The sequence below is a fragment of the Vulpes lagopus genome, chromosome 21 (assembly GCF_018345385.1).
Source record: "Vulpes lagopus strain Blue_001 chromosome 21, ASM1834538v1, whole genome shotgun sequence".
Classification (NCBI taxonomy): domain Eukaryota; kingdom Metazoa; phylum Chordata; class Mammalia; order Carnivora; family Canidae; genus Vulpes; species Vulpes lagopus.
In genome coordinates, this window is record NC_054844.1 from 18,053,183 (window position 1) to 18,069,208 (window position 16,026).

Here is a 16,026-nt window from a genome sequence, read left to right on the forward strand (position 1 = left end):
TAGGCTATATTTCATCATTGTTGCATAAAGTCCCTTTTGACCAATTTAGTGAATGCTGCTGGGTCTTGGGGAAAAAATCTTTTGTTTTTATTCAGAGAAATAATTGTAGGGATGGAAAGTAGTCTTTTTCTTGATTAGAAAAACCCATTTTAGCTTTTTAAATTACAGTGATAATAGCTTGTAATTACAGTAACAATAGTAATAATAATATCTTGGTTTTGGCTAATGATTTTTAGTGTGCCTCCAATTAATTTTTATGATTATTTCAGTATGACAAAGCCATATATTTTACTTGCCTTAAAAATGCTACTTAAATTTGTCACTAAAAGTATGTGAGCATTTACTGTGTGCAAGGCACTATACTGCTTAGGTTTAGGAGTTTACTCTAAATGAGAGGCTTATAGGTGATTCATAGTACAATCAATCAGATCAGAAGGAAACAGAATTCTTTCTACCTTAGGTGAGTAGGGAAGGCCTTAAGAATATGTGACTTGAGATATATAATGCATGTAATCAAACAAGCACTTTGGGCAGCCCGGGTGGCTCCGCAGTTTAGTGCCGCCTTCAGCCCGGGGCGTGATCCTGGAGACCAGGGATCGTGTCCCACGTCAGGCTCCCTGCATGGAGCCTGCTTCTCCCTCTGCCTGTGTCTCTGCCTCTCTCTCTCTCACTCTCTCTCTCTCTGTCTCTCATGAATAAATAAAATCTTTAAAAAAAAATAAAATAAGGACTTTTACTTTTTTTTTCTTTTTTACTTGTTTTTTCTAATTGCTTCTGAGTTTAAAGACCTAAAAGCCTGCAATACCATAGCAGTTTGGAAGGCAAAACCAGGTGGCCTTACTGAAATCTGATGTGATCTAAATTCTTTAATCCCATTTAAAATCAGTTTCATCATTTACTATTTGTTCTTGATAAAGAAAAGCCAAAGTCTCTGCCCCTTTATCCCTAGACAAATGAATATTTGGAGTTGGATTTTATGTTGACATTGTAGGCTCGTGTCTGTTTTAGTGGCTTAAGTTCTAAATTTGGGACAAGTTCTACTTGAGGATAGTGTTGCTTTCTATGACCTTGAATTAATTTTTTTATAAAGCTAATTGGCTTGTAGGATTTTTTTTTTTTTTTTAAAGAAATAGGAGGGGCAGAGGGAAGGGGAGAGGGAGAATCTTAAGCTCCATATCCAGCATGGAACCAGATGCCAAGCTTGATCTCACAAGCCTTAGATTGTAACCTGAGCTGAAATCAAGAGTGGGACACTTAACTGAGCCACCCAGGCACCCCAGGAAACTTGTTAGCAAAACTACCTATCTGCCTAAAAACACTTGATCTTAGCCAAAAGGCTGAGAAGTGATTCTGTCTGCCTAAATTAATCAAATTATATCTGAATGTTAAATATCTTTTGTGTTATGAATGTTATAGATGTACAAAAGCAAAGAAACAACTTTTTTTTTTTTTTTTTTTTCAAATTTTTTTTTTTTAATTTTTATTTATTTATGATAGTCACAGAGAGAGAGGGAGAGAGGCAGAGACACAGGCGGAGGGAGAAGCAGGCTCCATGCACCGGGAGCCCGATGTGGGATTCGATCCCGGGTCTCCAGGATCGCGCCCTGGGCCAAAGGCAGGCGCCAAACCGCTGCGCCACCCAGGGATCCCAGAAACAACTTTTTGTATGTGTACACCAAGTGAACCTGTCAGTTACTTGTGATACAGGCTGTATTTCAGTATTTCTCAAATCTGATTTGCTCAAATATTTCCTTTGTATAAATGTGGCTGCTGAGTTGTTTGGCATTTGTGTTTTGTATTTGTGTGACTTTGGGCAAGTCATATAATTTCTATATTTCAGTCTCTTTTATCTGTTAAGATGAGGGTACTGATAGTACCTACCTCATGTGGTTGTTGTAAACATTAAATGAGTTAATACATGTCAAGCATGCTTTCAGTTACTATGGCTGCATGACAACCAACTCCAACATTAATGGTTTTAAACAATTATTTTGCTTACAGATCTAAGATCTGAGCAGGGCTGGGTAGGAGTAGGTCATTCTTGCTCCATTTAGTGTCAGTTTAGAACTACAAGTGAACAGTTTAGAAAAGGTTAGGGACTCTCATCACCAGAAAACTCCCTTAACCACTCACAGGTCTGTCACATGCGTGGTGCCTGGACTATGAAAACTGATACAGCTAAGACTCCCTGGCATCTTTCTCTAGCTCTGTGTACTTTTCACAAGATCTTTTCTGCATGGTAGCTAGGGAAGTTTCTGAAGCTGTGGTAGTTCTGGTTTTTCCTTGGTAGTTCTGGTCTCTCAAGCTGTGTGTCCCAAAGTTAGGTTGAAGCTGTGCTATTGCCTTTTATGACCTCGTCTTGTAAATCTAGCAGTATCACTTTTGCAGTAGTTTCAGGCTTGTTGAGATTCCAGGGGATAGTAATAATGACCCTCCAGCACCTTGATGCCCTCTTGTAAGAAAAAGATGTGGGACAGTGTATATGGTGTAGCTATTTTTGGAAATACATTCAGTAAGTGTTAGCTGTTATGGTAAAAAAATAGGAGCTGAGGTTTAGAGTACCTTACTTTTGTGATGCAAATTTTGTTAAGTTACATGATACTTTTATTTTTTTCCTTGAGAGAAAGCCATAAAATATAACAGGTAGGCAGTTTATAATTTTCTTGAAGTGCCTGTTTCTTTTAACTGGTTTAGTTTTGGCTTTCAGTCCCATTGTCAATGTCTAAAATAAGGAGCAGGGCACAAAATTATAGACCAGTCCAACAAATGGAGGTGAGGAACAGTAAAGTTTCACTCTTTTTTTTTTTTTTTGAGTTTCACTCTTAAAGTTGTATATTATCCATATGATATCAGGTATACAGCTTCACACTTTTCAAGAATACAGGCTTGTCTGAAATGCTTGGCACTCTTTTTTTTTTTTTTTTAAGTTTCTTTATTTATGATAGTCACAGAGAGAGAGAGAGAGGCAGACACAGGCAGAGGGAGAAGCAGGCTCCACGCACCGGGAGCCCGATGTGGGATTCGATCCCGGGTCTCCAGGATCATGCCCTGGGCCAAAGGCAGGCGCTAAACCGCTGCGCCACCCAGGGATCCCCCTTGGCACTCTTTTGAGTTTTAGCCTTATTATAATTTTGATTATAAGTATGGTAGAGACATAGAGTAATCATTCTAGTAGTGAGTGTCAATTTCAGGGATAAGAATATCACCTGTTAACCAAATAACAACTTATCTGTTTTGTGATTAGGAATCCCTGATGTGCAGGTATAATGTTGTTTACCTACAATTTGATAAATACTTTGAAACTAAGTGCAGTATACTTATTTCTCTGAAAAGCTATTACCAGTTACAGAGTTAATAAGTGTATAATGCTTGCTCTGACCCTGTTAAATGTAACATAAATGAGTAGAATTTTTGTTTGCTTTTGTCTCATACCACTTTCTTCAGTACATGTGGAGGACCATGTTCCATTCTTTAAAAATAAGAATTACAGAATATTTGTTTTATAGTAAGCCAGATAGAAGCTTATGAACCTAAGACTTTATAAAGATGATATGGTTTTCATTGAAGGAAAAAAATAAAACATCTTGGATTCTTCAGAGATTAAGGAGGTTCTTTTGTGGAACCTCAATCAGTAACTTCCAAATCCTGAAGGAAGTGGTTAGATCATCCTTTTTCCTACTATATTCTTTTCATTTTTAAGATTTTATTTTTGAGTAATCTCTGCACTCAAGGTGGAGCTTGAATTTGCATCTTCAGGTCAAGAGTTGCACGATCCATGCAGGCACGAACCAGTCAGGCGCCCCTTCTAACTACATTGTTTTTTTTTTTTTTTTTAAGATTTTATTTATTTATTCACGAGAGCCACAGAGAGAGGAAGAGAGAGAAGCAGGCTTCATGCAGGGAGTCCGATGCAGGACTTGATCCTGGGACTCCAGGATCACATGCTGGGCGGAAGGCAGGTCCTCAACTACTGAGCCACCCATGCGTCCCCCAACTACATCTTTAAGTTTATGGCACTTTTTATCCTTTCTGTCACTTACTTCATAATACAGCTCCATGTTTTCTAACTTTTTTTTGGCTTGTTTCTAACTTTTTAATGTAAAACTACTCTCCATTTCACAGCTAGTAGTTTAACAATTTTGAGGTCTGTTCTTGAGAAAATAAAGAATCTAAAAACATTTTTCATTTTTTTCCCCAAATGAATTTTTGTGCAGAACCCCAGTCCCTAAGACATATTAAAATGATATTTTATTAGTACTTACTTTTTATAAGTTCAAAAATTTTACATTAATTTATAAATTGAATCAGAACAGTAAAACTTTTAAGTGAATTTAAATTTGAAGTAGGGGGCAGCCCGGATGGTCCAGCGGTTTAGCGCCGCTTTCAGCCCAGGGCCTGATCCTGGAGACTTGGGATCAAGTCCCACGCCGGGCTCCCTGCATGGAGCCTGCTTCTCCCTCTGCCTGTTTCTCTCCCTCTCTCTCTCTCTCTGTCTCTCATGAATAAATAAACAAAATCTTTAAAAAAAGAATAAATTTGAAGTAGGATTTGTGAACAAGTTTGTTTTTTTTTTTCCTTCTCTAAAAATTTCAGTTATTTGAGAAAGAGAAGAGCACAAGTGGGGGGATGGGGCATAGGGAGAGGGTGAAGCAGACTCCCTGCTGAGCAAGGAGCCCAATGCCAGACTCAGTCCTGGGACCCTGCGATCATGACCTGAGCCAAAGGCAGATGCTCAACCGACTGAGCCACTCAGGCGCCCAGTTTATGTCAGTTTTAGTATTCAAACAAAATTTCCTTGTTCTATTTTGGCAGCTTAGTCTTGAAAATTTGACTTGCAGATATGGGCACCTTGTTTTTCAGTCTTCATAGACTACATTTTGTTCTCCTGATTGAGAGCTATGAAAGAGGATTACTAGTATGGAAATTTGTTTGAAAAATACCAATGATACTTAAAGATCTTAATTGTGTTTATATCACAAATGCACAAGTCACGAGAACCTCAAATTTAAGCAGTAAAACTTTTTTTTTTTTTAAGATTTTATTTATTTAATCATAGGAGACACAGAGAAGCAGAGAAAAATTGGCAGAAGGAGAAGTAGGCTCCCTGCAGGGAGCTTGATGTGAAACTTGATCCCTGAACCCTGGGATCATGACCTGAACCAAAGGCAGACGCTCAACCACTGAACCACCCAGGTGCCCTCTTAGTATTGTTTTATGTTAGCCCTATAATTTGTTATCAGCGCCCTAGGAGAGGAGAGCATGTAGCAAGTAACTGCAAGTCTTGAAAGGTGTTTAATTGGGTAAAGCATAAGGGAGGGTGTGTTTTGCAGATCTAATTTTTATTTATTTATTTATTTATTTATTTATTTATTTATTCATTCATTCATTCATTCATTTATTTAAAAAAAGATTTTATTTATTCATGAGAGACATGGAGAGAGAGAGAGAGAGAGAGAGAGAGGCAGAAACACAGGCAGAGGGAGAAGCGGACTCCATGTAGGGAGCCCGATGTCGGACTCGATCCTGGGACTCTGTGGGATCATGCCCTGAGCCAAAGGCAGACACTCATCCGCTGAGCCACTCAGGCATCCCTTGCAGATCTAACATGTGGAGGCCTAAATCAGATTCTGCAACTTTGCTAATCAGTGACATAGGAAATTCTGATATTTAAAATTTTTTGAGGGATGCCTGGGTGGCTCGGTGGTTAAGTGCCTGCTTTTGGCTCAGGGCGTGATCCTGGAGTCCCACATCAGGCTCCCTGTGTGGGACCTGCTTCCCCCTCTGCCTGTGTCTCTGCCTCTTTCTCTGTGTCTCTCAAGAATAAATATATAAAATTAAAAAAAATTCCTTAAAAAAATAAAATTTTGTGAGTGACAAGAGTATAAATTAAACTTGAATTCAGATTATATACACATATATCTTCAGGCCCCTATTCTCATTGCTCATTTACAGTTAGACATTTTGGGCACCTGGATGGCTCAGCAATTGAGCATCTGCCTTCAGCTCAGGGCGTGATCCCGCGGTCCCGGGACTGAGTCCCACATTGGGCTCCCTGCATGGAGCCTGCTTCTCCCTCTGCCTCTGTCTCTGCCTCCCTCTCTGTGTGTCTCTCATGAATGAATAAATAAAATCTTAAAAAAAATAAAGTTAGACATTTCAGTAACCTAGAAATTAGGAGGGAGAAGAAAAGTATCCATAGCTACCAAGGAAAATCCACAGTACAAATGAATTTCCTTGTAAGTAACTAAAAAGAAGATTCCTGATAAGGCTTCTGTTCATTGGACCTCAGATTCAATGTCAAATTCAGCAATACATTTCAAATAAAATAAAAATGTTCCAGCTCAGAAACATAACTCTTTCCAATCTGTTTTATTTTTTATTTTTATTTTTAAAGTATTTTGTTTGTTTATTCATGAGAGGCAGAGACAGAGGGAGAAGCAGGCTCCATGCTGCGGGGGGGTGGGGTAGGGGGCCTGGGATCACGACCTGAGCCAAAGGCAGATGCTCAACCACCAAGCCACCCAGGCATCCTACATTTTGCTTTTAAAAACTCATTTGCTTCCTTAAATATTGAATATAACTTAGATCTCAGTAAAGCTGTTAAGTTTATGTGAGTTGTATTTATCACTATTCTAGGAATGGAAATTAAGACCAAGAACTTTAGAAGTATTAATTTACAAATAAGCCAATTATATGTAACACTATTTTCTGTCTTTTTTTTTTTCTTTTTAAGTAGGCTCCAGTGCCCATGATCCTGAGTCACATGCTTGGTACACCTGAGCCAGCCAGGCACCTCTAAACAGGATTTTTCTTAATGTAGAATAACATTTCCAGTTAAAAAAAATTGAAAAGTGATGTTTTATATTTAATGTCTTTAAAGATTTTTTTTTTTTTTAAGATTTTATTTATTTTTTCATGAGAGACACACACACACACAGAGAGAGAGAGAGGCAGAGTCACAGGCAGAGGGAGAAGCAGGCTCCATGCAGGGAGCCCTATGTGGGACTCGATCCCGGGTCTTCAGGATCACACCCTGGGCCGAAGGCGGCGCTGAACCCCTGAGCCACCCGGGCTGCCCTAATGTCATTAATACCTGTCTTAACAGCTAGTTTTCCATTTTTTACTTCTGCAGTCTGTTGCAATGAATTGTTTGGTTGAACCATGTGAAGACTATCTGGCCTCATACAGATACTTAGTTGGAAAAAGGAGTGTTTTATTTTTTTTTTAAGTTTTCATTTATTTATTCATGAGAGAGAGAGAAAGGCAGAGACATAGGCAGAGGGAGAAGTAGGCTTCACGCAGGGAGCCCCATGTGGGACTCGATCCTGGGACCCCGGGTTCATTCCCTGAGCTGACGGCAGATGCTCAACTGCTGAGCCACGCAGGCGTTCCAGAAAAAGGAGTATTTTAATAGCCTTTTTAGGTTAATTGTGTAACTATTTGATAATAATACTCAAACTTGACAAAGAATAGTTTTTTTAATAGTGTTTGCAATGTGGAATCTAAACCGTATCAGTGAACTTTTCTTATTCTGTTACATGAAGATCATGGTCTTGTCCTCTATGATGATAATACAGCATCCATGGATTGCTTCCTCTTTTCCTGTATCTTGTCATTTAGCAAGCTGCTCTTTACTTTTCAGTGTTGGCAACCCTGTCGGCTCTTGTCACATCCACCACACAGATGTTTTGCTTGACAGTAATCTGAGTTCTCAAAGAAAGGTTCTCTTCTTATAAGTATGAGTGAGTTGGCCCTTGAATTCTTAAGAGGAAGTCATTTTCATAAAATCTATGTACTTTAGATGTTGGGGTAGAAAAGTCTGGTGTGTCAGGTAGTTTCTTAACAAGAGGAAAATGACCCATGGAAAAGAGGGAAAATGGAATGTTATGTTGAAAGTGTCTCCTGTACTCTCCTAAATCTTGCATTTGAATTTCTAACAACATGTATTTTTTTTTAAATTTAAGAATTTTCTGTTGTCACTGGGAGCATGCGTGTTTTGTGTGTGTGCTTTTAGTCTATCATTTTGCGATATGAGATACTTCTTAGATAGTCTGTCTAATCAGTCTTACTTGGGTAATAAAAGATCTTTTTAGAGTCTTGCTACTAACATCATTGTAGCAGTAGTATCAACAAGTAGGTGTTTTTTTAAAAAATAAAGTATCTCAGGTCCTACTCCCTACCCCAAATCTCCCAAATCAGTATCTGTACTTAGTAAGATTCCAGGTGATTCGTATAACATTGAGAAGTACTGCTTACATTATGGTAGTTATCTGAATAGTAAGAGTGCTTTTTCTGGCTTCTGTTTTTGTCCATATACTAGGCTGCTTTTGTTCACATTTTACAGAATCAATAGGTGTTCACTGGGAAGACCTAATTGAGTAAAAAATTTTAACACGTATGATCCTAGGAATATTACAGGATCAAGTGGAATGTCCCTTTCTAGTTCAGATCATCTTGTTATCTTCCTGTTATAGGAAGAAGGAGGAGGGCACTGCTTTCTTACGAGATCTATAGCTAGCTCAGTGTCCTGTCAAAATAAAAATTAGCTACAACTTGTCTTCCTGTGCTCTTCTGCATCAGAACTGTTGTCTTTTGTCTTTATCAGTCTTAGGAATGGAAGGAACCATGGATTACAAATGTGTCTGGGGCCAGAGGGAGCCTGGGGATGTAGGATTTGGGCGCTTTTTAGAAGTTGGAGGAACCTAAGAGGGTCTATATGTGACAGGGCTCCAGTTGGCCCTGCTAGGGAATGGGAGGCTCTTTGGATACACACATCTGCAAAGGTCTCTTGAGTCTTCTAGGTCATACTGAGATACTTTATTTTTTAAAAGAAGCCTTAGTCTTCTTTCACCATATTTGCAGTTTAGTTGCCAATGATTGACAATTCATGTTCTTAATATCAGCATTATGCTATCTTTTTATGAGGATCTGTATTTACCTGAAGTACTGTTTCAAGTGTGCTTATTAGTGTTTATGGATATTTGGACTTAACAAGGTTCCCCTTCTGTGGTAAAATTAATAAGCAAAAGTACATTAAGCATTGTGTATAACAATTGCTAGTTTATTTTTTATTTTTTTAAAGATTTTATTTATTTATTCATGAGAGAGAGGGAGAGGCAGAGACACGGGCAGAGGGAGAAGCAGGCTCCATGGAGGGAGCCCGACGTGGGACTTGATCTCGGGTCTCCAGGATCAGGCCCTGGGCTGAAGGCGATGCTAAACTGCTGAGCCACCCGGGCTGCCCCCAATTGCTAGTTTATATACAATTGTGTATATTGCTAGTTGGATCTATTACAAGTAGAAGTCTCTTGACCTTTACTTTGTCTAAGGAGAAAATTAGTTTCATTTTCAACTAATTTTGGACTTACTACCTGTAGCAATACAGGTATCCTATTAAAAATTAAATGAAAGATGTATATAGTGAAAGTTTCTCTCCTCCTGACCCTCTGTTCCCCCATCCAAAAAAACATGGACAGTGTTTTGTGTATCTTTCAAAAGAAGTTTTTTCTTTAGACGATAGTTGTGTCTATATTGTCTCTCTCCCTGATCTAGGTATGGAAATTGGAGCATTACTACCCTGCATTTGTGTGTGTATATGTTTTTATTTTTTATTTTTTATACTTTGCTGTACCTTAGAGATTGTATCACAATAGGTCATTGAGATTTATCTCTTTTCCTAAGATCTGGGGACCCTGGGATCATGCCCCGAGCCGAAAGCAAACGCTCAACCACTGAGCCACCCAGGCATCCCCTAAGATTGTTTATAATTTGAATGTGGTTGGTTGTTCACTTAAAACTTAAAAATTTTATTTGCCTTTAGAGTTAATTGGTATGGTTTACAAAAGTATGAGATTTATAGCTAAAATGTTTAAATTTTTAAAATATATGAAACAAGGGATAAGGAAAATAGATAACCAACCATTTCATGGTTAAGGGCCTCATGAAATTTGGAATTTCTAAGGCTCAAATGAAAATATGCATTTCAGTATAGAAAAACTGCCATACTCACAATTTATTCCTGCCAAAATAAATATGAATAAATATTCAGCGATTCAAGAGCTGATTTGCATTTGAGAGTTCAATGGAAATTACAAAAGAAAAAAAAATGTCTACATCCAGTGTAGGGCTTGAAGTAACAACCCTGAGATCAAGAATTTCATGCCCAGGCAGGCTCAGCGGTTTAGTGCTGCCTTCAGCCTGGGGTGTGATCTTTGAGACCTGGGTGGAGTCCCACGTCGGGCTCTCTGCATGGAGCCTGCTTCTCCCTTTGCCTGTGTCTCTGCCTCTCTTTGTCTCTCTCTGTCTCTCATGAATAAATAGAATCTTTAAGAAAAAAAAAAAAAAAGGAATTTGGGCAGCCCTGGTGGCACAGCGGTTTAGAGCCGCCTGCAGCCCAGGGTGTGATCCTGGAGACCCGGGATCGAGTCCCATGTCAGGCTTCCTGCCTGAAGCCTGCTTCTGCCTCTGCCTGTGTTTCTGTCTCTCTTTCTCTCTCTGAATAAATAAATAAATCTTTTTTTTTTTTTAAAGGAATTTCATGCTCTACTGAATGAGCCAACCAGGTGCCCCAAGTTTACAAAGTTTTATTTTATTTTATTTTTTACTTTTGAAAGATTTATTTATTCATCAGAGACATAGGCAGAGGGAGAGAGGCAGGCTTCCCAAAGGGAGCCTGATATGGGACTCAAACCCAGGACCCCAGGATCATGACCTGAGCTAAAAGCAGATGCTCAACCACTGAGTCACCCAGTTGCCCCAAAGTTTTAGAGTTTTTTTTTTTTTTTTAAGATTTTATTTATTCATGAGAGACACGGCGGGTGGGGGGGCGGTGGGGAGAGACACAGGCAGAGGGAGAAGCAGGCTCCATGCAGGGAGCCTGACGTGGGACTCGATCCTGGGTCTCCAGGATCAGGCCCTGGGCAAAGGCAGGTGCTAAACTGCTGAGCCACCTGGGCTGCCCTAAGTTTTAGAGTTTAAATTTATTTATTTATTTATTTATTTATTTATTTATTTATTTATAAGATTTTATTTATTTATTCATGAAAGACACAGAGAGGCAGAGACACAGGCAGAGGGAGAAGCAGGCTTCATGCAGGGAGCCCGACGTGGGACTCAATCCTGGGTCTCCAGGATCATGCCCTGGGCTGAAGGCGGTGCTAACCCACTGAGTCACCCGGGCTGCCCCACAGAGTTTAAATTTAGAACTTACATATTGTCTGGTAGCCAGATAAACTTATGTGTGAATATTCTTTAAAGGAAAATCTTAGACATTTTTTATGTCTAAAATACCATATGAAAACATTTTTGCTAGTTTTTTAAAATATGTGCTTTGGATGTTAGAACTCAAATCATTATTAAGCATACTTAATAAGTGGGGGAGGGAAAAACAAAACACTTAATAAGTTAAAAACTTTTTTAAAAGATTTTATTTGTTAGAGAGCATGAGAGAGCACAAACAGGAGGAGTGGCAGAGGGAGAGGGAGAAGCAGACTCCCCGTGGAGCAGAAAACCCAATGTGGAGCTCGATCCAAGAAACTTGGGATCATGACCTGAGCCCAAAGCAAATGCTTAACTGACTGAGCCACCCAGACACCCCAATAAGTTAAAATTTATTTTGGCTTTTATGTATGAGCAAATAAGGTTGTGGTTATAGGTAAATGTTCTTATTTTTAGAAGGTATATGCTGAAATAATTGTGGTTGAAGTATCATGTTTGCAATTTGCAGATAATGGAGAAAAACAAATTACAACAAATAGGACAAAATGTAAATTGTTAAGCTTTCTGTAATAAAAGCTTGGGAGTAGGGAAGCATATTTCTTAAAAGTTAATACAGTTTTCAAAAATTACTTAAATTGTAAACAGATACATTGCTTTTGATGGATTTAGCCTGCAAACATTCTTGTTGTTGACTGTTGACCCCTCCGTGGTTGAAGCTACTTCCCTGTAATTTCTGTATTGGTAAGATACTGAAAAGAATTTTTTTAATGAATTATTTTTGATTTAAAAAAATTAGGATGACCTGAGCTAAGTTGGACACTTAACCAATTGAGCCAACCAGACACCTCTAAAGATTTTATTTTTAAGTAATCTCTACACCCAGTGTGGGGCTGGAACCTACAACCCGGAGGTCAAGTCACATACTCTACTAACTGAGCCAGCAAGGTGCCCCTAAGTGAATTACTTTGGAAAGGAAAAGTGTGTTACATTTTACTAAGATTTGAAATTTTGAGCATTCAGAATTACTTCTATTTCTACTAATATATAATTTTCTTAATAAAAGGATAACTAATGTGTAATACTTTGTTTAGTAAATAAAAAAAATAAAAAGAATTGATTGATTGGCTTTTCAGACCTCTTTTGTGGATTGTGAGTTTAAAAAAGTTGAGGGCCAGAAAAAGATGTTTTATTTGGACTTCGCAAAATCAGGAAAACTTTATTGTACTGTTTTGTTCTGTTTTTTTATTTAGAAGGGAAAATACACAATGTCCCAAACTTACTTGAGGTAGAAAGAGGTAGGATAAGACAAGAAGTTGTAGCCTCAGATTAGTGAATAGAAGAAAATATTTGGATTAACAAGTGATTTATACTGTAAAGGTACTCTTGATTCTGAATTATTTATAGCTGGAAACTGTTACTCTGTTGGTTTATTGTGCTGCTTAGAACTATGGAAGGGATGAAATGTGTTGAGCTGTGTGTATGTGTTTGTGTTTGGTTTGTTTTCTGTAGATTGTTGCATTGGGGAGTTCATGTCTGCCAAAGTTGCTTAAATTATCTCTTCCCTGTTTTGAGGCTTTTCCCTTGATTTGCACTTTATTGCCAACAATCATCTCAAAACCATGTTGTTTTCTAATAGAAAATATGGTCAGTATGCTTTATATGGAGCATAATGTCAAGTAGTAATCTTAATTGAGTATTTATAAGATCATATTCATGTTAGTGAATTTCTAGGAATAACACAGCCTTTTTTCTTCTTTTGTAGCATAAGCAGTACTATAATGGATGTAGACAGCACAATTTCCAGTGGGCGTTCAACTCCAGCAATGATGAATGGACAAGGAAGCACTACTTCTTCAAGCAAAAATATTGCCTATAATTGTTGTTGGGACCAGTGCCAGGCTTGCTTCAACTCTAGCCCAGACCTGGCCGATCACATCCGTTCCATACATGTAGATGGTCAGCGAGGAGGGGTTGGTTTTGTCATTTCTTTTTTTCACTCCCTGTTTTCATTAGTTTTATTAATTTATTCATGCTAGTTAGGCTTTCTTTCTCAAAGTAATTTGGGATTGTTTTTACACAGGCTCTATTTTTTATAAAGCTTTTGTATTTATTTCCCACATACTTGATGGAATCAAATAGAACATATTGTGTGTTGGATTTTAATTTGCTTTTAGAAGAAATTAGACTTCCTAAAATATAGTGGGAATATAATAAATGAATTCAGCCTATTCCAAGTTTGTGATGTTTTGACTAGAGGACAGCTAGGATTTCTCTTGTTAGAGTGGTCTTAAATTATCCCTGATGGTAAAATTAACTGGAGAGATTGTTGGTACCAGGATTAATATATACAGTTCTGTGAAATGACAGTTTGTACTCATTATTTGTGAAAGTGAATTGATCACCTTTTCCCAGGTCTTAACAGAGCTGGCTTAGACAGAAAGTTATGATTAGTGAGTATTGACCTATATCCTTTTGGGAATACATTTAAATGTGTCAGTTTATATAATTTTTATTGGATAGTGAATTAAGAGCTGAGTAGATTAGGTGAGTCAGTGTAATGGATCAAAGTATTATAAGGTTATAATTTTTTTCGACTTCACTAGGTTTGTCTTGAATAGTTACCACGTTAGTGCATTTTCCAGAAATTAACGTCACATTGTAAGTACACATAATTCTTAGGCCACATATTTCCTATCAGCCTGCCACCACTATTGAGATAAACTGATACTAAAATGGTTAAGATCATTATGGTTTAAGTGAGTGGGTAACTATTTCCAAGGTTGCATTGATATTTAGGTTGCATTATTGATCTTCTTTAAAAAAAACAAAACAAAACACGCAGCCATATAAGCACCTCTAATATTTTAACTAGTGTTATTTGCGCATTGAAATTTCTTTTAAGAAAACTTTGCCATTGTCACAATACGTTGTGATGTGTCAGCAATCTTTTGATTACTTAAATTTGGTAAGATTTGACTTACTAGAGTTGATTTTGACGACAGATGGTATATTAATGAACTTTGCCCATCATATGTTATTTTTACCTCCTAACCCAGCCCTGCTCAATGGTTAGGTTACTTTTGTAATAGTCTTTTCCCTTACCACATGTATCAGATTTTGTGTGAAAACCAAGTCGGTTTCCTAGTTATCACAGAGTTGCCTTTTGTGAGGCAGTGCTTGATGTCACTTGGTATGTATCACTAAGATAGCCTTTTGAGCCATGGCATGATGCTTTTTTAGCCACTTGATTTAGCTGTATATAGGGTCATGAACTATATAGATTATTGGGCATCTCTGGTAGGCGTTAGAGAATTTCATATTTCTAAGCGTTGGATCCTACATGTTGAGGAGTACACAGCCTTATGAGAATGTTTTCAGCCCTTTAAGGATCTGTAGAAAAAAATGGAGGTGCAGACTGAATGTATCTTGTAATCACTGCTGCTATGTTTACCTTATAGATATCAAAGAGCTAGGCATGAAGTCTTGGTATTTTTATAATAAGTATAAACTTGCTGAAATGAACCTGTCCCCCTCATGTCATTTCTTGCTTTATACTTATTCATAAAATTATTTTATTATGAATAGTAAGATTGTCTAGCTAATTTTAAGATTAATGCTGTTTTGACCACAGAAAGAAGGCCTGATCTTTGAATGACATTAGTTGCTGAACTACAAATGTTAAAGAATCAGAGGAGTGGAGAAAAAACATTCAGATTTTTTTTTAACATACCAGTCATTGGTATATAGAATAAGCTTTCAGAACGAAAGTATGAATGAAACTCTGAAAACTATACACGGCTATGTAACAGGAAATCTTGATCTGGTTTTGTGCTTAAAATAGAGTGGGTGTTGTTTGGACATTTTTTTTTTAATGGCCTCTTTAAAGAAAATTAAAAAAAATTGTAAATGTTTTTAAGTGTACAGTTCAGTGGCATTAAGTACATTCACATCGCCGTACAACTATCATCTGTGTCCATCTCTAGAATTTTTTCAATATCTCAAAACTGAAATCTACCCATTCAACAATAACTTCCTAATTCTCCCGAGCACCTAGTAACCACTCTTCTACTTTCTGTTTTCGTAACTTTGACTGTTGTAGATATCTCATATATGTGGAAAACAGCTAATTTCAAGACAATTTTTTTAAGATTTGTTTTATCTCTTCTTCTTCTTAAGATTTCTTCTTATTACTTCTACCCCAAGTGTTAAACTGTCCTGATGGAACAGAAAGAAATGAGGAAAATATTGGTACCTCTAGAGGATTTTATGCTTCTTAAAGCATATTATTAAAAGATGACAGTTTTATTGGAGCAGTAAGTTAGTAAGATCTAAATACTATATTAATTCCTGTTCTTGTTCTCATCCCACTATGAAAGTCACTGTGGGAAAACAAAACCATAATGTAACAGCTTAGAAAACTTCTTTCCCCCTCTTTAAGCTTTTTATGTTGCCATGTCACATGGACTATAATTACATTTAGAGGCTGAAATTGGATACGTTAGCTTTTTCTGACCTTTTTATGTATTAAAATGGGTAGAATCTTCTATTTCAAAAGTTAAACTAACCATTTAAATACCAATTGTGAATGTAACTTTTACTTTTTTAAAGATTTATTTGAGGGGGAGGGGCACAGGAAGAGGAAGAGAGTCTCAAGCTGACTCCATGCTGAGCACAGAGCCTGATGAGGGCCTTGATCTCACCACCCTGAGATCATGACCTGAGCCAAAACCAGGAGTCAGACACTTTTAAGCGAGTATGCCACCCAGGTACCCCTGAATGTACCTTTTTAAAGAAGACTCCTGAAAGTGT

General features: G+C 37.6%; 1 protein-coding gene across 3 annotated transcripts in view; it reads left to right on the forward strand.

The window, feature by feature from the left end:
- The window catches only part of AEBP2 (AE binding protein 2), an 87,427-nt gene that overhangs the window by 11,652 nt on the left and 59,749 nt on the right, over positions 1-16,026 (forward strand). For all 3 annotated transcript variants that reach the window (XM_041736139.1, XM_041736140.1, XM_041736142.1), the window contains exon 2: positions 12,980-13,187. In XM_041736139.1, coding sequence (XP_041592073.1) covers positions 12,980-13,187 — 208 coding nt within the window. The remainder of the gene's footprint in view (positions 1-12,979; positions 13,188-16,026) is intronic.